This window comes from Pituophis catenifer, unplaced genomic scaffold (assembly GCF_029215685.1).
Source record: "Pituophis catenifer annectens isolate HBS135680 unplaced genomic scaffold, rPitCat1.0.hap2 SCAF_2, whole genome shotgun sequence".
Classification (NCBI taxonomy): Eukaryota; Metazoa; Chordata; class Lepidosauria; order Squamata; family Colubridae; genus Pituophis; species Pituophis catenifer.
This window is the reverse complement of record NW_027256882.1, coordinates 293,443,752-293,469,675: the sequence shown is the minus strand read 5'-3', so window position 1 is coordinate 293,469,675 and position 25,924 is coordinate 293,443,752. Positions and strand designations below refer to the sequence as shown.

General features: G+C 47.4%; 1 protein-coding gene across 1 annotated transcript in view; it reads right to left on the bottom strand.

The window, feature by feature from the left end:
- Positions 1 to 1,162: 1,162 nt before the first annotated feature.
- The window catches only part of LOC139310419 (maestro heat-like repeat family member 5), a 29,871-nt gene continuing 5,109 nt past the window's right edge, over positions 1,163 to 25,924 (bottom strand). The window contains 25 exon segments of the mRNA XM_070934575.1: positions 1,163 to 1,326; positions 1,446 to 1,511; positions 3,216 to 3,318; positions 4,296 to 4,421; positions 4,664 to 4,813; positions 5,864 to 6,040; positions 6,613 to 6,756; positions 7,389 to 7,503; positions 9,261 to 9,398; positions 9,833 to 9,966; positions 9,968 to 9,985; positions 12,175 to 12,322; positions 14,386 to 14,540; positions 15,445 to 15,594; positions 15,947 to 16,065; positions 16,685 to 16,820; positions 17,516 to 17,620; positions 18,011 to 18,106; positions 19,059 to 19,194; positions 20,476 to 20,555; positions 21,083 to 21,202; positions 23,221 to 23,370; positions 23,578 to 23,700; positions 23,961 to 24,077; positions 25,073 to 25,168. Of these exon segments, the coding sequence (XP_070790676.1) occupies positions 1,163 to 1,326; positions 1,446 to 1,511; positions 3,216 to 3,318; positions 4,296 to 4,421; positions 4,664 to 4,813; positions 5,864 to 6,040; positions 6,613 to 6,756; positions 7,389 to 7,503; positions 9,261 to 9,398; positions 9,833 to 9,966; positions 9,968 to 9,985; positions 12,175 to 12,322; positions 14,386 to 14,540; positions 15,445 to 15,594; positions 15,947 to 16,065; positions 16,685 to 16,820; positions 17,516 to 17,620; positions 18,011 to 18,106; positions 19,059 to 19,194; positions 20,476 to 20,555; positions 21,083 to 21,202; positions 23,221 to 23,370; positions 23,578 to 23,700; positions 23,961 to 24,077; positions 25,073 to 25,168 (3,066 nt within the window).

The window sequence follows — 25,924 nt, the reverse complement described above, 5'->3', positions numbered from 1 at the left end:
GAAGTGCCTCTTCCATGCCAAGGTGCTGAGATGACAAACGGTATTTGACATAGGCACAGAATTGTAAAAGGGCAAACTGACCCTAAACAGATACATCCTGTTGTTTAATGTTTATTACACCCCAAATGTCATGCATATCCCTGGATAAGGGGTGCTGCTTCCTTATTGCCCTTGAGGCATCTCCAAGCCTCTTATCTCCTTTTGTTATGTCTTGAGCGCCGGAGAGGAGAACCTGAGCCTGTGGGAACAGGGCTGTTATGTCTTTCCTAGAGATAGATGAAAGGGCAGCTTCTACGTGTGAAATGCATCACTCTCTGTAATACTTTTGCCTTTAAACTGTATAAATACTTGGCCAGAAGAAGCCATCGACGTTCAGACCCTTTTCTTGTCTTTGGACTGTTTGAACCTTGTGCAATAAACTCTTTCCTGCATTGAAGAGCTTGGCCAGGTCCGTCATTTTTCCTATAACAAGAGCAGTAACTAGACTGTAGGAAGTTAGCACTCACTCCTCTCCTAGGAAAAGAAAATATTTTAGGATATACTAAAAAGGCAGAATATTTTCCCTAAAAGAGAAACTCAGAGAACCAGAAACTCAGCCCCCCACCTTTATTAATGCGCCATTAAGGCCTGAGCCAGTCTATTCTACATAACAAAGATCCACCTCCTTCAGGCAGAGCCATTTAACTGCCCTTTATTGCACCACCCACCAAATTTCAGCCAAACTTGGCACACAGACAACCTAAAGGGCGAAGCTATGACCAATCTGGATATTCTTCCTGGGCCCCAGGAACTTCAAAGCCAGAGAGGGCATAAAAAACCAAGGCACACTCAGCTTCTCTGCCCTTTTCTGTTCAGGAACTCAAGCCATGTGATCCTGTCCACCATTAAACCATCTTTCCAAGCAGTCTCCATGTTTCCAGTGTCTTTTTCCCCACTTGGAGCTGAACCCAGAAGGAGATTTCTTCCAACAATACAATTCTACTGTAGAGTGCAATATTAATGCAATATCAGGGGTTTTCAATTCAATTGCATACAGTGTGAAGGAGGTGTGTTTTTGTTTTATTTTTATGGGGAGTTTAAAAAGTATAATATACAGTGAAGATGGCACTTTAATTGTATGAGGTGCCATGCTAATAAAGAAAACTATGAAACTATGAAACTATTATTGCTTGGTCTCGGAGATCCTCCTGATGGCCTTGGAGAGGAGTTGACTACTAACAAGACCCGGCTCGATCAGATGGCCACACTGCCGAAAGATTTCTTCCATTGAGTCAGCTGCAGCCTGAGCCACTGAGGCTTCACGATCGCCTTGCAGATCCCGGAGACCTGAAACGAATCCAGAAAACAAATGATTTCCGGGATCAACCGTGAGAACCAACCCTGATCAGCGAAAGAGCTTCTGGAGAAAAACTCCTTGCTTCAAGCGAGGGAACTTTGAAACTCACCAAGGAAAACTTCTTCAATTTGTTTTGAAGTCACCACATCCGGTTGCATGTATTGCGCGCAGCAGCCTAGGCGCATAAAAAGAAAACGTTGGTGGGGTTAACAGAGACGGCTAAATCGACTGATTCAGGAAAAAAACGCGCAATTCATTGGTTTCCACTTGGAAGAGTCGCTTTGGGACTTTACGGGATGGTTCCAGGGATTGGGTCTGTCTAATAAAAAGAAGGACCAGGGCAGTGGTGAAATCTAAAATTTGTTACTACCGGTTCAGTGGGCGTGGCTTGATGGGGGGGTAATGTGACTGGGTGGGCATGGCCAATTTTTTTTTTTACTTTTAAAACCATTTTTTACATGTAAAACCGTTTAAATAATGCTTTCAAAAGGCTCTGACGATCCCAGCTGAGTTGCCTGATCAATTAGGCAACTCAGCTAGGATCATCAGAGCTTGGCTCGTCAGAGGCATTTAAAAGAAAAAAAGCCTCTGATGATCGCACGGTTCAGCTGGGCATGGGGGGCAGGGGCAGGGATTTTTGCTACCGGTTCTCCGAACCACCCACCTTCATCGCTACCGGATCGGGCGAACCAGTCCGAACCGGGAGCATTTCACCCGTGGACTAGGGGTAGCTGTTCTTCATATGGTTTTGTCTCCAGGCCACACTGGAGGCTTTAAAGAAGAGATTGGACAGCCACTGGTCTGAAATGGAATAGGGTCTCCTGTTTTAGCCGGGGGTTGGACTAGAAGATCTCTAAGGTCCCTTCCAACCAGGGGTGAAATGCTCCTGGTTCGGACTGGCTCGGGCGAGTAGGTAGCGATGGTGGTGCACAGTTTGGAGAACCGGTAGCAAAAATCCCTGCCCCTGCCCCCCATGCCCAGCTGAGCCGCACGATCATCAGAGCCTGTTTTTTCTTTTAAATGGCTCTGACGAGCCAAGCTCTGATGACCCCAGCTGAGTTGCCTGCTAACCGGTAGCAAAAATCCGTCCCCCCTTCCCCCCCCCTCCAGCCTCCAGCTTGCTTACCTTAGCTGCTGGTTGCAACGTCTTGCTGTAATCCCTGCAATCCATTGCATCAGCCAGCAACTGAATCTCCCTGCCTGCAATCAAGCTCATCGGTGAGCAGCTCTATCTGCCTGCCTGCCTGCCTTCCTGCCTGCCTGCCTGCCTTGTATCTTCTATTGCAGGGGTCTCCAACCTTGGCAACTTTAGGATTTGTGGACTTCAACTCCCAGAATTCCTCAGCCAGCTTTGCTTTGCTGGCTGAGGAATTCTGGGAGTTGAAGTCCACAAGTCTTAAAGTTGCCAAGGTTGGAGACCCCTGTTCTATTGGGTAAGTTTTTTCCCCCTTTGGGAGCTTTAAAAAAAATACTGTAGTTAATTGGGGTTCTTTTTAGTTGCTCTTTTTTTAGACCTAGCCATTTAAAGTTTAGGAAGTTTTAAATTTAGCTGCTTTTATATAAAAATAAAAATAAAATAAAATAAAATAATATTTGTGCAGCTTTCTGAGATTTAGTGTGTTTCTGTAGTGTTTCACTCTAACTACACAAACACACAAAATTTTAACAACGGCAGCCATACCCTTAAGAAAGAGGGGAGGAACTGCCTGAAAAACTGTTGCGCAATCGCAGCAGTTCCGGAGAAGCCACACGGTATAAGAGCAGCTTCCAGTCTGATTAAGCAACATGGCTTAATTCGGCATAGATTCTTTTGGTGATAAGGCCGCCCGCCCGTCTTGGGTTTTCCTGCCCTCCTTCCAGAGTTGGCATTGGTGGTTACCAATTAAGAGGGCAGCTGCCTCGCGATGGGAAGAGTTCCGGCTCCTCAGGAATCCCAGCATCTGATCCAACATTGCAGGAAGGTTTTGCTTGCATTTATTCATCTGGGGAACACAAGGCAACAAACAAGCCACTCAACTAGAGAGCTTCCTTTTTTTTTCTTTCTTTCTTTTTTTACCAAGTGGCTGCTTTCTTGGTTAGGTTTCTAGTCCTCATGTCCTCAACAACTTACTATGACATTATTATACTATGCTATACGTTACTGTACTAATTGATATTTATGTTATTAGAGACAGTTTTATCCAAATTAAAAGCATAAAGGAAAATAAAGAAAAATTGCAGATAGTGAAAAACAGAAAATAGAAAAAGAAAAGGGAAAGAAAAATGCTAAGGAAATGGCTTCTGAACTTATAAATGCATTTATATTTTGCCCCCCTCTACGTCCTAATTTCCTTTTCCCACAAACTGCCATTTCTAATCCTCAAACCCACAAACCAGCAAGGTTTCTAGTCCTCATGGTTGCAGGGAACCTCTGCTGTTCCCGAGAGAGCAAAAACCCAAGAAGAATCCCTCCAGTCAGTTGAGTCTAGTGGTTAATGCATCAGGCAACAATCCAGGAGCCGGTGAGTTCTAGTCCCGCCTTCATCATGATAGTGAGCTGGGTGACTTTGAGAGTTCTAGTCCCACCTTTGGCATGAAAGCTGGATGGGTGATTTTGGCTAATTACCAGGAGACGGTGAGTTCTAGTCCCCCCTTGGGCAAGCAAGCGGACTGGGTGACTTTGGGCCAATGACCAGGGAATGGTGAATTTTGGTCCTGCCTTAGGCATGAAAGCCAGCTGGGTGACTTTGGGAGTTCTAGTCCCTCCTTAGTCAGGATGGCCAGCTGGGTGACTTTGGTGCAGTCCCTCTCTCTCAGGGCAACCCACCTCACAGGGCTGTTGTGAAGAAAAGAAGAAGTATTAGGGATGTCCACCGTCTTGAACTATTTATAAAAATAAGAAAGGCAGGGCAAAATAAAGAAATAAACGCTTAGCATACTCTAATCTGGAAGAAAACCGGCCAGCTTGGCTCCTACTTACAACCACGTAGCAGATGTTGGAGTACATGCTATGAAGGCTGATATACATTTCATAGTCAAACAAGTTGCTGGGAAAGCCCCCCCAGTTCATAAAGGACACGCAGGAGTCGAGGGTCTTCCTGGAGACCTGGCCGAGGGAGGAAAGGGGGAGATGCTGTCACCTACTTGGGTCCTGAAAGGTCTTCAAGGAAACAACCAAGTTCAGGGAGCACCAAAACTTCAGGATTTTCTAGAATCTCTTTGCATTCTCCAGAGTGTCCATGTGGTACAACCACGTTGCTCTGAGTGAAGATGGGGGTACGGGGTGGTCTCACTGAGAAGGTAGCATGATCAGAGCAGGAGCTCAGGTTACGCAGCCCTTCAACTCACCTCTTTCGTCCGATCATTTGACAGCTGTATGATTAGAGGAACAAGGCTGTTCAGGATGTTTTCAGCCATATTACTATTCTGTATCTCCTTCAGTCCTTTCAGGAGCATGCCGAAAATGGCGATGGAGGTATTCCTCAGTTCGATGTCGTCCTACGAAGGAAGAGAGACAGGTTAGTCCCCTCCAATAGCAGAATAGCCATTCAGAAGCTTCTTGAAGGAGAACACACAAGTTCAGAGCCCACCTATTCCCAGTTCAATGTCCATGGAGATGATCAATCATCCAGGTCATGGTTGCCCCAAAGATGGGGACCCCAACTCCAGTATGCTGGCTGGAGAGTTCTGGGAGTTGAAGTCCTCCCCTCTTAAAGTTGCCAAGGTTGAGAAATCCTGATCTAGACCAGAGTTGTTCAAACTTAGCAGCTCCTTCTGGAGTTCTCAGGCCAGCAGAGTTGACGTCCACACATCTTAAAGTGTCTGAGATCAAGCAACACCAATCTAGATGACCAATCTAGGGCATTTTGCTAGATAGGCTGTGTGGTGTTGTAGATTTTCTAGGTGGACACCTGGTTTGGTGCAGCTGAAGAGAGGGGCAACTTTCCTTCTCTTCCACCTCCTCTGGCACTTCTCCAGCTCTCTAGAAGGGCTCCAGGATCATCTGCACGCTTTCCCCTGTTTCAGATCAGCACAACACACTTGTTGCTGAACTTTCTAAGCATTTTCGGTAAAATTAGGATTCTGTAGAGGGTACCCAGGCCTTCTTTATGGGAGAAAGAGAGAGAGGGAGAGAGAGGGAGAGGGAGATGGAAAGGGAGGGAGGGAGGGAGGGAAGGAGGGAGGGAGAGAGAGAGAGAGAGAGAGAGAAGAGAGAGGGGGGGAGAGGGATGGAGGGAGAAGGAGAGAGAGAGAAAGAGAGAGAGAGGGAGGGAGAGAGGGAGGAGGGGGGAGAAAGAGAGGGAGAGAGAGAGAGAGAGAGAGGGAAAAGGGGGGTGGGAGGGAGGGAGGAAATGAGGGAAGAAGGAGGGAGGGAGAGGGAAAGAGAGAGAGGGGGGGGAAAGGGAGGGTGGGAGGGAGGGAGGGAAGGAGGGAGGAAGAGAGAGAAAGAGAGAGGGAGGGAGGAAGGGAGGAAGGAGGGGGAGAGAGAGATAGGGAGGGAGGGAGAGAGAGGGGAAAAACCAATTTGTTATGATTTGGTTGACTTACATCATGAAAATATTTTGGAAGGAGCGGAATGAGGTTCACTGCATTCCCTGCATGGGTTTCTATCTCGAGGTGTCTGAGGAGGAAACGCAGGGTCCTTATAGCTTCCTTCGCCACGGTCTTCTTTTCGTGACAAGCGCAGTTTAGCACTGGCATCAACAGTGGCTCCAAGATGTTCTTCTGGAGGAAGCAGGGAAAGAAACGAGCAATTAAACACGGTCACTGGAGTTCTCTGAGTCTCGCAGCGATCATGACAAATACAAGAGAAGCCCACAGAGCATAGAAGAAGAGGGTTGAAAAGGAACTTGGAGGTCTTCTAGTCCAACCCCCTGCTCAAGCAGGAGACCCTAGACTCTGCTGGACAAATGGCTGTCTGGTCTCTTCTTTAAAAGCTCCAGTGATGGAGCACCCATAACTTCTGGAGGCAAGTCGTTCCAAGGATTAATTGTTCTCGGTGTCAGGAAATTTATCCTAAGTTCTAGGTTGCTTCTCTCCTTGATTAGTTTCCATCCGTTGCTTCTTGTTCTGCTTTCAGGTCCTCCAAGAGGATCTGGCCTCTACTTGCTCCTTCAGATCTTCCAGGGGTGCAGCCATCTTTGTAGAAGAGGACACCACTCTAGCTGTCCTATTTCTGCTGGTTGCCTTCTTCTTCTCCTTCTTCTATCCTTCCCAGCCTTGTAGACTTCCCAGAGAGTGAGGTCACACCTGCTACTACCTTGGAAGCCACTTCCTTCCTGTCCCCCGTCTCTTACCTCAAACGGGTGTTGGATGAGGTTCCCCAGTCCTCTAACGCTGAAGATCTGTATCAGCGGATATGGCTGGCTCATCCATTCCATCAGCACCTGGAGGATGTCTTGGATGATAAAGAATTGGGAAATTTCCGGATGGTACAGCAGCTGAGGAAGAAGAGTGGAGATACGGAGCATTAGCCAAGCAAAGGAAGGGAACTTCCCTGAGAGCCTCTACTAAAGATGCCACTTGCAGCCATTACGGGGAGAGAAAAAGAAAATAAACACAGTCCTCGGTTAGTGACCGCTGAAAGTCACAACGGCACTGACAAAAGGGATACGTCCATTTTTCAGAATTATGACCATGGTAGCATCATCATGGTCATGTGATCAAAATTTGGGTACTTGCCCGTCCATATTTGAGTTGAAGACGTGGCTCTTTCGTCAACTTAACTGATCCGTTATGGGTGTACATTGTTATAATTTAAATTGTTTTAATTGGGTTGTTGATTTTAATTTATTGTGATTTGTATTGGATATGGTTTTTGTAAGCCGCCCTGAGTCCCTCGGGAGAATGGCAGCATATAAATCGCAATAATAAATAAATAAATAAATAAATAAATAAATAAATAAATAAATAAATAAATGTTTATGACGGTCGCAGTGTTTCGAGCTTACGTCATCCCTTTTGTGACCGTCTGATAGGTCATATAAAGGATAGTTGCAAGAATACAAAAAATAACCCTGGGCAACTTTCCTTGAGCTCCAGAAGGTTGGGGTGCACCTCAAGGTCTCCTCACCTCCGAAAAGAAAACCATCCCAATGGTTTTATGCCTTAAATCGGGGTGGCGCAGGTAGATGTTGGCCTGTCGGAACATGACCTTCAGCTCATGTTTTGAGTAGTTGAACAAGTTCCTAAGAGAATAAATATGGAGAGATCAGACAAGATCTGCTGGTGAGGGAGAAGAAGATCTCCAAGCTAGAGAAATCATGAGCTGAATTATCGATAAATGAATTACTCAATGAATTACTCCATTTAGAGAATTTCTCACCCTCCCTCTCCCCTTCCTCTCCCTTTCTTTCTCTCTCTCCTTCTCTGACTCCCCCTCTCTCCCTCTCCCTTCTCCTCTCTCCCCTCCCTCTCTCTTTCACCCTCCCTCTCTCTTTCTCCCTCTCCCCTCCCCTCCCTCTCCTCCCCTCTAATCTTTCCTCTCTCTCGCTTTTGCCTTCTGTGTCCCTCTCCCTCTTTCTCTCCCTCTTTCTCTCCCTCTCCCCTCTCTCTCCCCTCCCTCTCTCTTTCACCCTCCCTCTCTCTTTCTCCCTCTCCCCTCCCCTCCCTCTCCTCCCCTCTAATCTTTCCTCTCTCTCGCTTTTGCCTTCTGTGTCCCTCTCCCTCTTTCTCTCCCTCTTTCTCTCCCTCTCCCCTCTCTCTCCCCTTCCCTCTCTCTCCCCTCTCCTCTCTCCCCTCCCTCTCTCTTTCACCCTCCCTCTCTCTTTCTCCCTCTCCCCTCCCCTCCCTCTCCTCCCCTCTAATCTTTCCTCTCTCACACTTTTGCCTTCTGTGTCCCTCTCCCTCTTTCTCCCCCTCTCCCCTCTCTCTCCCCTTCCCTCTCTCTCCCCCTTCCCCCTATCTCTCTGCCTCTTCCTCTCCCTCTCCCTCTGCCTCACCTCCCTCTCTCTCTCACCCTCCCTCTCTCTCCCCTCCCTCTCTCTTTCACCCTCCCTCTCTCTCTCCCCTCTCCTCTCTCCCCTCCCTCTCCCCTTCCCTCTCTCTCCCCTCTCCTCTCTCCCCTCCCTCTCTCTTTCACCCTCCCTCTCTCTTTCTCCCTCTCCCCTCCCCTCCCTCTCCTCCCCTCTAATCTTTCCTCTCTCACACTTTTGCCTTCTGTGTCCCTCTCCCTCTTTCTCCCCCTCTCCCCTCTCTCTCCCCTTCCCTCTCTCTCCCCTTCCCCCTATCTCTCTGCCTCTTCCTCTCCCTCTCCCTCTGCCTCACCTCCCTCTCTCTCTCACCCTCCCTCTCTCTCCCCTCCCCTCTCTCTTTCACCCTCCCTCTCTCTCTCCCCTCTCCTCTCTCCCCTCCCTCTCCCCTTCCCTCTCTCTCCCCCTCTCCTCTCTCCCCTCCCTCTCTCTTTCACCCTCCCTCTCTCTTTCTCCCTCTCCCCTCCCCTCCCTCTCCTCCCCTCTAATCTTTCCTCTCTCACACTTTTGCCTTCTGTGTCCCTCTCCCTCTTTCTCCCCCTCTCCCCTCTCTCTCCCCTTCCCTCTCTCTCCCCTTCCCCCTATCTCTCTCCCTCTCCCTCTCCCCTCTCCCTCTGCCTCCCCTCCCTCTCTCTCTCACCCTCCCTCTCTCTCCCCTCCCTCTCTCTTTCACCCTCCCTCTCTCTCTCCCCTCTCCTCTCTCCCCTCCCTCTCTCTTTCACCCTCCCTCTCTCTTTCTCCCTCTCCCCTCCGCTCCCCTCTCCTCCCCTCTAATCTTTCCTCTCTCTCGCTTTTGCCTTCTGTGTCCCTCTCCCTCTTTCTCCCCCCTCTCCCCTCTCTCTCCCCCTTCCCTATCTCTCCCCTTCCCCCTATCTCTCTGCCTCTTCCTCTCCCTCTCCCTCTCCCTCTGCCTCCCCTCCCTCTCTCACCCACTGCCCCTCGTAGCCAAGCTCTTTTGACTTTTAATTTCTTACCGGACCAGGTGGAAAATGCCTTCAAACACACTATCAGGACTCATCAGCATCGCCCAACATCGAACCATGTCTAAGTCCTTGAACTCCTCCTGATAGCCGGTGCACAAGATGAGGTGTTTGACGGCTTCGACTGCGTTGCTAAATGAAACAAAGGAAGAAGAGTTGGTGCCAATCATTCCGCTGATCCCCCTGCACTTACGACCGTTACAGTATCCCTATGGTCATGGGATCAGAATTCAGACTCTCGGCAACTGACCCATATTTATGACGGTCGCAGTGTCACAGAGTCACGCGATCCCCTTTTGGGGACCTCCCTGACAAGCAAAGTCAACGGGGAAGCCAGATTCACTTAACGACCATGGGGCTTAACCAGGGCAATGATTCACTTAACCACTCTGGCAAGAAAGGTTTGCAACATGGGACAAAGTTCACTTAACGACTGTTTCACTCAGCAACAGAGTGAAGTAGGGCCCCGTTGTGGTCGTAAGTCGACCTGGGTGAAACCTGTAGGCATCTCCTGAGCTTTGCAGAAATGGAGAAAGGATCCAGATTGGGCCTAGGAGATTCCTTACCCCAGGTGGTTGGTCTCCTCTGACCCGCTCTTGCCTGCTCCCAGCAGGAAATAGATCTGTGTCACGAGCGCCAGGAGCAGGCTGGAGAACTTATTCTGGACAATGGTGGCTGCCTCAGGAAGCGAGAGGAGGAAGGCTGAGCGCATTGGTGGCCTAGAAAACAGGAGGAGAGGAGAGTCAGCTTGGGCTCATAGGTTACTTAGATTCATCTTCTTCTTCTTCTTCTTCTTCTTCTTCTTCTTCTTCTTCTTCTTCTTCTTCTTCTTCTTCTTCTTCTTCTTCTTCTTCTTCTTCTTCTTCTTCTTCTTCTTCTTCTTCTTCTTCTTCTTCTTCTAATGACCCCATAATCCCCTGCAGGGTGGAGTCTGGGCAACTGAATGAGCTGGGGGTTTTACTGGCTGGATGCCCTTCTTGTCGCCAGTGTGGAGTTTTGTTCTGGCAGATACATCCTCATTGTGCCCAGAGAAGGAAAAAAATCCTCATGTCCATGAAACCTGAGCCAGGAATGTCCATGTCTGAGACACGGAGCCAAAGGTTGCTAGAAGTGGGACTTCTGAAACTCCCATTCTACACCCCAGCCAGACTTTGAGAGGCCAGTGGGGTGTAGATACAGGACAAAAGGGAGACAACGAGTAGCACAAGTGAGACAGAACTGGGGACAAAGAGATCGGTAACCTCACGTTTCTCTGTTTGTCTTCATTCCTAAGTGGGCTCTTGACTCTCCACCTATTAGCTGATTGGAGGGGTCCTTGGTGCTGTCTGAGCGTGTTTTTTTTTGTTGCAGATGTTTCATGACCCAACTAGGTAACATCATCAGTGCTCGAAGAGTTAGGCTTAGAGGTAGGGTTAGCCTGGTTGGGTCGTGAAACATCTGCAAGAAAACCACCAAGCTCAGTAAGCACCAAGGACCCCCACAATTCTCCTCCTCCTCCTCCTCCTCCTCCTCCTCCTCCTCCTCCTCCTCCTCCTCCTCCTCCTCCTCCTGATATTACTTGGTTGGGTAATGAAATGTCTGCAAGGAAACAGTGAAGCTCATAGAGTACCAAGGACCTCACAGTCCTCCTCCTCTCCTCTTCCTCTTCTTCCCCTCCACTTCCCAAGCCCCACTCCATTCCAGCCTTGATGATGTTACCTAGTTGGGTCATGAGACGCCTGCAAGAAAACCACCAAGCTCAGAGGGCACCAAGGACCCCACAGTTCAAACCTGGATTACAAATATTCTCTTCTATTGGTCTTCATTAATTAAATTTCTACACCGGCCATCTGAGCAATCTGACACTGGGCAACAATGTAATAAAACAATATAACACATAATAAAAATACAGATTAAAAATATTTAAAATAAGATATGACACAAAGTAGTCGGTTGTGTTCGCCTTTGTTGGTTCCTATCATGTATTTTCTTAAATCAAACTCTTTTTTAGTTATTTCTGTAAGAAATAACTCAAGAAATGAATAAAGGAATCAATTGAATTATGAATGATTGGATGAGTAAAGGAATTAATAAATGAAGGAATGTATGAATAAATGAATAAATCAATGAATGGATAGATGATAGAGCTGGATGGGTGGATGGATGGATGGATGGATGGATGGATGGATGGATGGATGGATGGTGTGGGTGGATGGATGGATGGATGGATGGATGGGTGGATGGATGGGTGGGTGGGTGGGTGGGTGGATGGATGGATGGATGGGTGGGTGGATGGATGGATGGATGGATGGATGGATGGATGGATGGATGGGTGGGTGGGTGGATGGATGGATGGGTGGGTGGATGGATGGATGGATGGATGGATGGATGGATGGATGGATGGATGGGTGGATGGATGGATGGATGGATGGGTGGATGGATGGATGGGTGAATGGGTGGATGGATGAATGGTTGGATGGATGGATGGATGGATTGATGGATGGATGGGTGGATAGATGATAGAGCTGGATGGATGGATGGATGGATGGATGGATGGGTGGATGGATGAATGGTTGGATGGATGGATGGATGGATGGATGGGTGGATAGATGATAGAGATGGATGGATGGATGGATGGATGGATGGATGGGTGGATGGATGGGTGGATGGATGGATATCAAAGCTGTTCGGGTGAGGAAGCCCACAGATGCCTCTACATTCAATGGGGCATTTTGTGGGGGCCTACGTCAAATTTTGCTCCAATTTCAGTCCCCACCAGTTTGCCCTCTGCCTCCCTCCAGCCAGGGCATGCCTGCTCCTGATGAGGAGACCCTCGAGGGCGACTCTTCTGCTCAGCCCCTTCCCCCTTCCCTCAGGCGTGGCCCACCTGTAGATCTAAGGAAAGGAGAGCCGCCAGTTGAGGGCTTACCGCAATGGGCATGATGGATTGGCTATTTCTCCTCCCAAAAGCTTCGGTGGTGGGGTCTTCGTTCTGAAGCCTTTTGAGGAGGGGCTTCATGATCTTCATGTTAGCATAGGGGTCTTCAGCCAGGGCCCTCCATAACTCCTTGGCACTTCTGTGCAGGTGGAAAAATAGATTGGGGGAAAAATCAGATTCTTTCCCCATTTTCGAAGAGACGGCCATTCCAGATAGATTAACCCCCACAACGGAAGAAAGGATTAGAGAACCGATGGCCAAATGAACTGCTTTAATGCATGGAAAAAAATATATCTACAGGTAGTTCTCGACTTGCAACCGTTTGTCTAGTAGCCATTCAAAGGAGGGCCTCTGCGCCACCGGAAGTGCCAGGGGAACCCAGAACTGGTCAAGGGAGGGGATGTTTCTAGGAGCAGTGTGTCTGCAGAATTAACCCAAAGATGCTTTTCACAGAATGACCCAGTTAGAAGGGACCTTGGAGCAGTGGTGAAATTCAAAAATTTTCTCAACTGGTTCTCTGGGCGTTTCTTGGTGGTTATGTGACCGGGTGGGCGTGGCTTGGTGGTTATGTGACCGGGTGGGCGTGGCTGCACAAGCGATTCACACACAATGTAAAAGCAGCTGGATTTCATACAAAATGGCCTCTGCAACAAACAGGAACCTCACTGAGTCACTGAGAGCTCAAAAGCAAACTATTAACTTTACACAAAAGTAACACAAAAGCTACACAACTGACTCACACACAATGCAGAAGCAGCTGGACTTTACACAAAATGGCCCCTGCAACAGGAACCTCACAGACAATCAGGCACAGCTGATTTTCTCAAAGCTGACTGGTAGTAAGAAAATGCTGAAATTAGGAATTAAAAAAAGGTTCTGACATTGCCCAGCACAGCTGATTGTCACACAGCTGATCTTGGAACTTTTTTTTTACTTTTTTAAAGCATTTTTTTACTACAGATTGGGCGAATAGGTAGTAAAAAAATGCTTTAAAAAAGTAAAAAAAAGTTCCACCCATCGCGCAGCACAGCTGACTGTCGTACTTTTTAAAGCTTTTTTTTTTTTACTACTGGTTTGGGCAAACAGTAGCAATTATTACTATCGGTTCGGGCGAACCAGACCAAACTGGTAGGATTTCACCCCTGCCTTGGAGGTCTTGTACTCCAAACCGCTTCTCAGGCAGGATATCTTATCCCATTTCAGACAAATGGCTGCCCAATCTCTTCTTGGAAACCTCCAGTGATGGTGCAGCCACAACTTCTGGAGGCAAGTTGTTCCACTGGTTAATTATTCGCACTGTTAAGAAAGTTCTGCATATAGTAGGTTGCTTCTGCCTTTGATTCGTGTCCATCCTTGGCTTCTTGTCCTGCCCTCAGGTGGTTTGGAAAATAGGTTGACCCCCTCCTCCTTGTGGCAGCCCCTCAGATATCATGTCCCCCCTCTCAATCCTTCCTTTCATTGAACTAGAGAGACCCAATTCCTGCAACTCTTCTTCATATGTTTTAGGCTCCGGTTCACTAATCATCTTCGTTGCTCTTCTCTGCACTCTTTCAGAGTCTCTGCATTGTTTCTACAGTGTGGTGACCAAGAAAGTTTAAAAACCAAGGAGGTCCAGCTGCCTTTTGGAAAAGCACCTTTGGGACAACCATGACCTGGATGGTGGAGACAACCAGCCTAGGAAGCCCTCAGAATTCAGATCGACTGCACAGCCAACCAGCGACTGCACTGGCCCTCAACCAACCAAATGCAACCTCCCCCCTCAATCAGCACCCCAAGACCCACCCCAAGTCCTTCATCTATGACCCACACCTGACCCATCAGAAGACCCTCACCTCATGCGACCCTCATCTGATGTGTCCTCCCCATCACAAGACCCTCACCTGACGTGATCCACAACTGACCAATGACCAGACCCTCACCTGACATGACCCTCACCTGATGTGACTTCTCCATCATAAGACCTACTGACCACACAAGGCCCTTACCAGCAGAAGAACATCAACACTGGTGTTCCCTAAACTCCGCTGAAGATGTTACCTGGCCTGGTAATGAAACGTTCGGAAACCCACCCAGACGCTCAGAGAACCAACCTCCACCCTCATCCTCCACCCGAGCGACAGGTATTCACCCCATCGCAAATGGTTGAGAATCTCTGTGGCATATAAGAAAGCAGGAGGCACATCTCCTTGAGGTTCTTCTTACCCATCGCAGGCCACCGAGCACTCGAGGAGAATATCCACGACTCTGTTCACCCGTTTGGACGCCACGTGACACACTGCCTTGAGAGTTTGTTCTTTGGTGGCACGGTCCGAGATCTTCGGGAGACGCATGTAGATCTCCTTGAGGATCATGGGCAGCTATGGCAAAAGAGAGATCCGAGGGATGAGACCGTCTGCAACTGTCATAATATGGAACACGTTTGCTAAGCCCCTGAATTTTATCCCGTGACCCTCAGGATGCTTAAGAGCCTCAAGAGGTCGTCCAAACCCTGCTTGGCCTTTGTTTTTTAATGTCAACTGGAATGGATCCAGGAACAGATGAGGAACATTCAAAAAGACTGATCTCGAAATCAGGACCACCCCAGACACTAGCAAGGAACCCTGCGGTCCATAGTTCAAATGTTGGGTAGCCGCTAATTCCCCACTTCTGTGCTTTTTTTGGTCTCTTGGACTACCACCTCCATTATCCCCAAGCAAGTCCAGATAGGATGCCTGAAGGCAACTTTTTGATTGATGGATTGATTGATTGATTGATTTAACCCCACCTTTATTACTTTCACGGATAATTTGAAGCGGAGAAGATATCCAGCTTGTACCTTCTCCCTCCTCTTTCCCCGACATTCACCCCCCCTGTGAGGTGAGTTGGGGCTGAGAGAGAGAGAGAGAGAGAGAGAGAGAGAGAGAGAGAGAGAGAGAGAGAGACTGGCCCAAAGTCACCCGTGTGGCTTTCATGGCTAAGACAGGACTTGACCTTCTCCTGCCTTCTAGCCTGGTGCCTTAACCACTGCCAAACTGGCTCTCCAACTGTTATTTCTCATGAAAACAATAGGGGCTATTTGTTTTGCCCTTACCTTCTTCTGGGAAGGTTTGGCCAACTTTCTCAACAGCCCTAAGATCACCTGGTGGTCTCCCATCCAGCCCTAGCCTTCTTCAATCCAGCCAAAGTGTTGTCACCAAGCCAGCAAGGTCTCACCCATTCTCATCTCTCTTTTCTCCAAAATCTCCTCTATCCCTTTTGCTCCAAACCCTGCCATTTTCTTACCTCCTCCATCTCCATCCCACATTCCTCCAAGAACGAATTGAGCAGGAGTCCTGCAGAGTGTGAAATGTTCTTGTCCGGGTCTGTCAGAGCCTCCAGGGCTTTTAAGATCAGGTCGTTTATTTGTGACGGGCTCAGATGCTCGCCAAAGGCCTATCGGAAGGAAGAAAAGGAGACCATGAAGAGATGCATCAGGGTTTTGATTCCCTCCTTCTCTCGACAAGCCAGAGACTTTGACCCAGTTTTGGGGACAGCACCCCACGTAGAGAGGCAGGCCTTATTCCGTGTCACCCATCAGGTGATATTAGGATGTGGGGGAAGGAAGCCAACATGGCAGCTGCGATCGCCTGCTCCTAGACATTGTGGGGGGTGGATATCCACCCTCCGGCCTTTGGAGCCTGCCGTCCCCACTGTGATATTGGCTTTTTTGAGCATCTCCAGGTCAAGAGGAGGAGAGAAAGGAAGGTCAACAAGAAGCCAGGCAAAGTGCTGAACTAAAACGTACCTTAGCCATTTTGGAGACGTTATTATAAAATATGGTTGGGCCCGAAAGGAAGAAGTCTTCCCTCAGCCAATTGACGATGTTCCCCTTCTTGTTCTTGGCCTTCTTGTCCATTTCTTTGGCTGTGGAGGGAGGAAAAGAAGAGAAGGTCAGATTTTGGCATTCGGAGCTTCTGAAGATCCTTCGTCTGACGGCCGCTTTAGTCGTTCCAACAGAAGAGAAGATCTGCAGCTCAGGGCTGACCTGAGGGGTCCCTGGTGCTCTCTGGGCTCGGTGGTTTTCTTGCAGACGTTTCATTGCCCAACTAGGGAAGATCATCAGTGATGATGACCATCAACACTGAGAGGGCAAAACTCTCAGTGAAAAGCTCCTTCCCTTCTAGTACTGATGACGTTAGCTAGTTGGGTCATGAAATGTTCACAAGAAAACAACAAAGCTCAGAGAGCACCAAGGACTCCACAGTCCTCCTCCTCTTCCCTCCCTCCCTCTCTCTTCCTCTTTCTTTCCTCCCTCTCTCTTCCTCTTCCTCCCCCCTTCTCTCTCCCTCCCTCCCCAGCTGAAACACTTCACGTGAGAAACTCAGCCTTCAAATGACCCCTGGCCCTGAGAGGTGCCAATATTAGCTGCCAATTCCAGGCATCTCTGCCCAGCCCAATGACCAGCAGGCTGGGACACCCAGTGCTCTCCTGGGCAGGGCGCATCCCTGGGCTCCTGGCAGCCCTTGGAGTCCAACTTTCTCACCCAGTTTGCTCATGATGAGGTGGTGGAGGTGGTAGGCGGCCTCTGCGGACATCTGGCCAACTTCTTCACTGGTGTCACCAACGTGCAGGCCCAGCAAAGCCACCAGCTGTCCCAGCAAAGAAAAGTCAGCTGTGGTCTAATGAAAGGAAGCAGAAAGGAGGGGAGAGATGAGAACGGGGGGCTCATGAAGGTTTCAGGCAGCTGAAATCGGAGAATATGAACCATAGCACCATAGAATCCTAGAATCGTCCATTTTAGAATCCTAGAATCACAGAATCTTAGAGACAGAGAATCTTAGAATTTTAGAATCATAGAATTATTGAATATTTGAATTTTAGAATCCTAGAATCTACAAATCATAATCCTAGAATCTTTGAATCAATGAATCTTTGAATCATCAAATCTTTGAATCATAGAATCATAATCATAGAATCATAGAATCTTTGAATAATAGAATATTTGAATCTTCAAATCTTTGAGTCTTCAAATCATAGAGTCATAGAATCATAGCATCACAGAATCTTAGAATCATAACCTTTGAGTCTTCAAATCTTCAAATCTTTGAATCATAGAATTTTGAATCATAGAACCTTAGAATTATAGAATTTTAGAATCACAGAATCATAGAACCTGAGAATTATAGAATTTTAGAATCCCAGAACCTCAGTTGCTGGAAGGGACTGTGGAGGTTTTCTCCTCCAACCCCTTGCTCAAGCGGGACTCCTTATATCCTCCTGGTCACATCCCAAAGATGCTTTTTCCAAAAGGACTTTCTTCTTTTTTTCCCTTTCTTCGAAAACATCTCCCTTCTCATTCCAAATGGTGACTTACGTCGAAATTGACGTTTTCAGAAACGAACTTCAGGAGGTGCCTGGTGCTTTTGATGGCCCTCTCTCTCTCGTGACTCTTGGGAGTTTCAATCCAGGGATTCGTGTGCTGCCAGGAAAAACAAAGGAGGAGGAGGAAAGGAAGAATTTGTGATTCACAGTTGGAAGAGCCGCAGAATTTGCCAGGACTGGGGAGAAAATTTAAGGAACTAAACAAATTTGAGACGGTGATCAATTTAAGTCTATTCTCGGCTCAAAACTAGAGTAGGAGTTGAAGATTTCTGGAATACAGCTAGTCTTACAACAGTTCATTTATAGTTGTGGTGGCACAGTGGTTAGAATGCAGTATTGCAGGATAATTCTGCTGACTGCCAGCAGTTCAGCAGTTCGATCCTGACCGGCTCCAGCCTTCCGTCCAGAATCCGTGACAGAATTGCCAAATCCAGCCTAACCATCTGGCTGACAGTGCGACCAACCCCAAGAAAGAATCACTCTTTACCGTCAAGATATCCTGCAGGGAATCCAAATTGGGAGCCTCGGACAGCAAGCCGGTGAGCATGGTGTTGCAGGCGTTTGCCGTCTGGTGATAAAAGTCCTAAAAGAAGAACAAGAATGTCCGAAGGAAGAAGTGGCGTAAAGGAAGGAACGGTGCCTAAAAGAGGAAGAAATCCAGGGGCGGGGAACTTATGGCCTTTTTAGTACGACTGGTGGACTGCAACTCCCAACAGTCCTGAGCCAGCCATGGACTTCTGGGAGTTGAAGTCCACACACCTGCATTAAATGGAGTGGCCCACCTTGCAGGGCTGATTTTTCTTCCAGAGTTGGAAGAAATGCTTTCTCGGCTGAACACGAGGAACAAAAGGACTTCCTTCCTGTTATCGTTCAGAACAGACCGACTAAAAGGTTGAACGTCTTCCTTAACAGTTTTGGGATATTCAAATACAGGCAGTCCTGAACCTACGACCACAATTGCGCCCAAATTTCCATTGCTAAGCAAGACATTAGTGAAGTGAATTTTTCCCTCGTTTTATGACCTTTCTTGCCACTGACTGTTGTTGTTAAGTTAGCCACATGGTTCTTAAGTGAATCGGGCTTCCCCCTTGACTGGTGCGACTGTTGTAAATCTGAACCAGTTGTTAAGCGTCTGAATTCTGAGACTACCTAGGAATCACAGCTAGTGAATGCAGAACATGATTGTTCTGCCCCACCGTGGCCCTTCTTTTGTTTGGGGGCAAAGGCGGGAGATGGGAATTGGTCTTGAGAAGACACTTCAACCAGAACACGAAAGAGAAGTGGAGGAAGAGAGAAAAGATGGCGAGGAAAACCATATGGAGATGCTTAGGACTTAATAATAGATAGTCCTATGTTCCAGTAACGTATAATGAGAAGTGGACGCATACTTTCAGGACCAAAGATGAAGGGACAGGCCAAGGTGCCATTGGGATCGAAGGATGGATCTAGAGTTTTTGAGGAGATCTTGAATCATGTTTACCAGATCCTTGTTTCCAGGTGGATCTCAGAGGGCTTTACTCATCTGGACTGCTCACCTGAGTTTGAGTTGATTGCCCTGGGCTGTTCGCTTTCAGGGTGGTCATCTTGAAAGCCGGCAAGGAAAACACCTTCTGGATGCTTTTGCTCACCACTTTTGATCTCATCTCGGAGTTCAAGGCGGGTTTCATACGGCTGATGAAAGGCAAGAAAAGAGGAGGAGGTTGAGAAGATCATAGACTCATTGGGCTAAAAGGGACCTCGGAGGTCTTCTACTCCAACCCTTGCTTGATGGTCCTTAAACCATCCCAGTCATATGGTTGTTCACTCTTTTCTTGAAAACCTCGAGTGATGGAGCACCCCCAACTTCTGGAGGCAAATCGTTCCACCGATTGATTGTTCTCAGTGTCAGGAAATTTCTCCTGGATCTCTCTTTGATAAGCTTCCATACATCGCTTCTTATCTTGCTCTCAGGTACTCTGGAGAGGAGGTTGACCCCTTCCTCTCTGTGAGAGCCCCTCAAATATCAGAACTCTGCTACCATGTCTTCCCTGGTCCTTCTCTTCACTAGACTAGCCAGGCCCAGTTCCTGCAACTGTTCATCGTCTGTTTGGGCCTCCAATCCCCTAATTATCTTGGTTGCTCTTCTCTAAACTCTTTCTAGAGTCTCAACTTCTTTTTTATATTGTGATATAATCTCTTTTTCTCTTTCTCTTTCTCTTTCTCTTTTTCTCTTTCTCTCTCTCTCTCTCTCTCTTTCATCTCTCATCTCTCTTCTCTCTAATCTACTAGACCAGACCACGAGAAACACTCCCACCAATACTGACAAGGCAAGCCATGGATTTGAATTTAAAATGAGAGCAAACCCCACTTCCTTCTAGCCCTGATGATGTTACCTTGTTGGGTCATGAAATGTTTGCAAGAAAACCACCACGCTAAGAGAAAACCAAGGACCCCTCACACCTAAAGAAGCATGCTCACCTAGTTTCCCATATTTCTCAACTGCCCAGATTGGCAGCGTGCAAATTCTTCACCCTTCCAAATTCTGGGGCTGACCTGCTAACTCAATGCATGCTCTACAGCAGGGGCATCAAACTCAAGGCCCTGGGATGGATGCGGCCTGCGATGTGGTCGGATCTGGTCCGTGGGGGCCATCCTGGTCTATCCAGTGCAAAGAGGAAAGATCGGGCCAGCGTGGCTTCCGACCGGTCTACCCAATGCGAAGAGGAAACATGCCAGCAGTTTGGGGAGTGACATCAAGCTGGCCACACCCACCCCGTCGGCCACACCCACTCATTTGGCGACCCCCATGCACCCACCCCGAGGTCAACCACAGCCCTGATGCGGCCCTCAATGAAATTGAGTTTGACACGCCTGCTCTAGAGCATGGGGACTTGGCATTGAAATCCCATCACTGGATCCAACTCCAAGTTCCTACCGAGCTGGTGGGAAGATGAGGGCGGAGCAGGTAGGTACCTTATGCAGGTGATGGTGACGATCGCTTGATGGAGATTTACGACGGACAAGGGTCTCGCGGGCTGATCTTCAATGACTTCCTGAAAGAAGAAAGAAACACATCTAGGAAAGCTCCTGAGATATGGCCACCATCCAGCTGCCCCTCTTCCCAGCCCTATGCTTTTTCTGGTTGACACAGGAAGTCCCCAACTTACAACTGGTCGCTTAGCCACCATTTAAAGTTTTGAGGGATCTCTCCAGGACTACTTATGACCCAGATGCAAAGTTCCAAGAGGCGTCCCTTCCTCAGGGACCATATTTTGGTAACTTGGCAACCAGTGTCCCGTGACCATGATTTAAGTCAGGGATTGGTAACTGCTCTTTATGACCTATATAAAATTGGGAAGCCAGATTCACTTAACTACCATGCAAATAATTTAAGGAAAATGATTCAGCTAACAACAGTGGCAAGACAGGTCATACAATGGGCAGAATTCAGTTAACAAATGTCCCACTTAGCAACAAAAATATTTTGGGCTCAATTGATTGGTATTCAATTCGATTCAAATTCACTTTCAAAAATAAATAAGCCCAGGAGCACCTGCCTCCCTTCCCTCTCCCCACTTACAATGATGTTTATGACCAATTCCTGTTTATGGGGCAAATGGATGTCTTGCCTCCTGCTGTAGGCAACAGCTTTGGTGATCATGATGATGGACCTCATGAACGCTGTCTTCAGCCCTTCGTCCTGGGAAACACACGTGGGAATAGGGTGGGGTCAGAAAAACCAAAGGAAGGGCCTCCGGTTGAAATTCCGGCACCTTCGGAAGTGAGCTCCATAGCCCCGTTCCTAGCTCTCTCTGTCGGGGGCTTCATTCGAAGCCATAGCCACCCTGTAGGGGTGGTGAAGCAAAGGGGGACCACCTTGCAGGTTGAGGGGAGCTGCATCTCCCCTCCCTGACTCGGAAAAACCTCTCATCTGAAGACTAGGAGTAACGGCATTCAAAAATGGCTGCCATGAAGCCGGGGAACATCCAGAAACCATCAGTTTGTGCAGGAAAAGAGAAATGGTGAATGATGTCTTGTCTGGGTGAGATATAAATATATATATATTGGATATATAAAAATGACTTGAGGAGTGGAGGATCCCTGAAGCAACTAACTGATTTGATTGAACATTGATGAGACATTAAAATTTGACTTGGAGGCTTGGTTTCTGAACTGATGATTGTGGAAACTTAAACAGAACGGAGTCAATGATTCAAAGCATTAAGGACCTTATACTGGAACTACACAAGGACATGGTGGAAATATATGATTGTATAGATAGAAGACAGGAAAATTGTATACAAGAGACAAGGAGCAAAGACCAGGACAAGAAGGAAAGAATGGAATTAACAGTTGGAATAGAAGCAGAATTAAAATTGAGAAACCAGCGAAAAGAAGACAAGGAGGAGACACTCTTAAAATGAATAAGGATTGAGGAACTAAAGGAGGGGGAAATCACTTTAAAAGATTTAAAAAAGAAATGGGAGGAACAGGAAGAGGCTTGGGGGAAAAATATAGGATTTAGAACAGAAAGCTTTCAAATTAAACAGTGGGAAAGGACAGGGCAAGGAGAAAAAATTAAATGATAGATTCAGACTATAAACCTCAAAGTAGATGGAATAAAAGACTTAAGAGAATACTATTGTGTAGGTAATGTGATAAGTAGATATAGCTATGTGTAATAATAGTAGAATTTTATGAAACAAGAAAACTAGAGTTTGAATGAGAAAATTAGAAAAAAAAAAGATAGGAATATGTTGAATGTTTTAAATGATTGTGATTGATATTAGAAGTTCCTATTGAGATATTAAATAATGGAAGAAAGAAAGAAAGGAAATTTAATAGAGAAGAAGAGTTAAATAATGGGAATATGAATAATAAAACAGTTGATCATGTCTTTGAATATAATTATGTGAAGGGGGAAAATGTTAAACGTTTAGAATGGAAGGATGATAAAGCAATGTATTAATGATATGGATTAAGGAAAATGGAATGTAATAATTATGAATATATTTGTATTGAATTATATGATACTCAGATACCACACCATTCACATAATGATATGTATAAACTACACAAATATAAAAAAACCTTATTCAAAAAAAAGAAAGAAAGAAAGAAAAGACAAAAGGAAGAGGATGTATTTATTTATTTAAACCTTTAGGTAGCCGATTGTCTTTGGTTGAACTCTGGGGGCTCACAATCAAAACATCACTGGGCATTCTGGGTTCTAGTCCTGCCTTAGGTATGAAAGCTGGATTGGTAACTTTGGGCCAATCACCAGGAGACTGTGAGTTCTAGTCCCGCCTTAGGATGAAAGGCAGCTGAGAGACTTTGGGCCAATCACCAGGAGACTGTGAGTTCTAGTCCCACCTTAGGATGAAAGGCAGCTGAGAGACTTTGGGCCAATCACCAGGAGACTGTGAGTTCTAGTCCCGCCTTAGGCATGAGGGCCGGCTGAGTGGGTTGACTCACACAACATCACAGAGTTGTTGTTGTGTGGAAAGGAAGAAAGCGTATAATGCACATGCGCTGCCTTGAGTATAATAAATGCAGCATGACCATGGATCCTCCTCCTCCTCCTCCTCCTCTCCCACAACATGCTAGTTGGGTCATGAATTGCCTTTAAGAAAGCAATCAAGCTAAGGACTCCGGATTATAATTGTTCTCGTAATTAAACTCAGCATTAAGAGAAATATAGGGTGGAAGCCAGCCTACCTTGTTCCTGGTGGAATACTGGTCGAGTATTTCTGAAATAATGTTGTCCATGAGAGGCACCATGTCTTCCACTTGCGCTCCCAGGACTGCCTGGCCGTAGCAGAGGATTAGTGTGGTCCGAATCCGTCTCTCGGAGAGAGTCTGTGACTCCTGTCAGTACAAAGACGAGGGGGTCAAGCTATTTCCCAGAGCACCAGAAGACAAGAGAAGAAGCAATGGATGGAAAGTGACCAATCTGAGGAGACCAGACAGCCTGGGGCATAAGTCCTTCCAAGCACGTTGGACTTTCTTTCCCAGAATCCCCCAGGCTCCTTCTGAACTTCTCTTCAGACCTTGCAACCCCATCCCTGGTCTTACCTCACTGGTGGCTTCCAGCGCAAGAGGTGCCTTGGGCTGCCTGAAATGTCCAGCCTCTTTCAGGACCTCCAGAATCTCAGGCAGGTGGCAAAAGGCAACCATTCGAATGGTTTCCGAGATTCCCTAGGCAAAGCGATGTTTGTGAATTAGGACATTTGCACATTTCTCTTTCTCTTTCTCTTCCGCTTTCCTCCTCCTCTCCTCCTCCTTCCTCCTCCTCCTCCCTTCACCTCCACACTGCAAAACCTTTTCCTTTCTAGTACTGATGACGTGACCTAGTTGGGTCACTAAATGTCTGCAAGAAAACATCCAAGCTCAGAGAGCACCAAGGACCCCACAAAGATGGAAGTCTCAGCCCCCGCAGGCATCCCACTCCCACTCACCTCTCGGTCTGTTTCTTCCTGGAACGAAAAATTTAGAAGGCTTTTGAGCTGTTCCATCACTAGGTCCTTCTGTCTTGAGTTTCGCAGTTTAACGCCATAATATTTGTATAGGTTAATCTGAAGGTGGGAAAAAGTGTCCATGAGTCCTAGGGAGCTCCACCAATCGGCCAGGAAAAGGAAATATAGGACAAATTATGATCAAAAATGGACTCCCTGTGGCCAAGCACAAGGAAAGTGGTCCCGGGTGATCTGATCGGGGAGATGGGCAGCATATAAATCTAATAAATCAATAATTGCCATTTTGACTTTCTTCTTCTTCTTAAAAAGCTACTTTAACCCCTCCCCCATCCCTATGGGTGCCCTTGCTGATTCTCTGTTTGGGGGTCCTGATATGCTTTATGGTTTCTGTGGAGATCGTGCAGCTTCATCTTTTTAAATGCATTAGCTCTCCGTGGTGGATTGGGACAACTAACCATGGCCTACTTGCCTTGGCCAACTCACCAGGGAACAAGAGTTACACTAATAGCAGGCTTCCAATATCTCAGGGGCTGCCACAAAGAGTGGGGGTCAGCCTATTCTCCAAAGCACCCGAAGGCAAGACAAGAAACAATGGGTGGAAACTTGTCAAGGAGAGAACCAATCTAGAACCAAGGAGAAACTTCCAAACAGTGAGAACAATTAACCAGTGGAACAGTTTGCCTCCAGAAGTTGTGGCTGCTGCATCACTGGAGGCTTTTAAGAAGAGATTGGACAACCATTTGCCTGAAATGGTAAAGGGTTTCCTCCTTGAGTAGGGGGTTGGACTAGAAGACCTCCAAGGCCCCCTTCCAAGTCTGTAATTCTATTATTCATTTGTCTGTCTAATATCGAAGAAATGGTGGAACAGAAGCGTCAAAGAAAGGATGCCAAAGGAAGGACAAAATGAAACACGAACGACAAACATTAAAATGATTTTTAACATTATTGGAGAGAACGGAATTGTTGAATTAACCCTCAGCGAGTGCTGTGGCTCGTGGGCATCCACGGTGAGTTGGCCACGGCAAGTCGTCCTCTTCTGACGTTGCATCTAAGACAACTGCGGCCCTAAAAGTGTAAAACCTCCGCATATTTACCTTGTCTTTAGACAAGACCTGGGACGTGCTTTGCTCCTGGTCGATGGGCGGCAATGGGCTTGTTTTCCTCCTGGGCAGTTTGTGGTCTGAAGGAATCTGCTTTGCCAACAACAACAAGAACAACAAAAAAGAAGTTGTGAGAAAGTGAAGGAGCAGAGGAAGGAACAGCTTTCTGTGTGTTTCCAAGGGGAGGGTTGGTTTCCCTTCTGCGTCCGGATGCATATTATAATTAATTTGACTTTTCTAGCTGGGACAGACACGAAGCACGTAACAAGGACCATCCGGATTGTATCAGCTGGAGCTGAGGCAGCTTTTGAGATGAACGGTTGGAAAATCTCTGCCACAAATTGTGAGAACTTGATTTATCACCATTTATTGTTGGGGCCCTCCAGCAGCCGAATCAGAGGAGGAAGAGGAGGAGGCGGCGTAGGAGTCAGAGCCAGCATCAGGGCAACCTGACAGCTCCAAGGGGGAAGAGGGAATGGGGCTGGCAGAGAGAGAGAGAAAGAGAGACAGAGGAGGAGCCTGGGCCATCTGTCAGCCCTCAGATGGAGAGTCAACAGTTCCCAGGTCTGGAGGTGGTGGTGAGGAGGAGGAGGAACAGCTGAGTCCAGAGCCTGATGTGTGGATGCACAGAAGGCAGAGGAGAGGAGAGCCGGGGAAATCTATGGGCTGGACCTTGGGACAGAAGAGCCACCGCTACTAGCGAAGCCCACCCTAGCTCTGGGGATAAAAGGCAGGGGGTGGGGATGTATAGATGTGGCAGACAACTATTCTTCTCCCTGCCGGATGGACTTCTTAGCCTGCGGTGAGAGAGAAACTTTTTGTCGGGGCTGCTGGCTCTCCTCATAA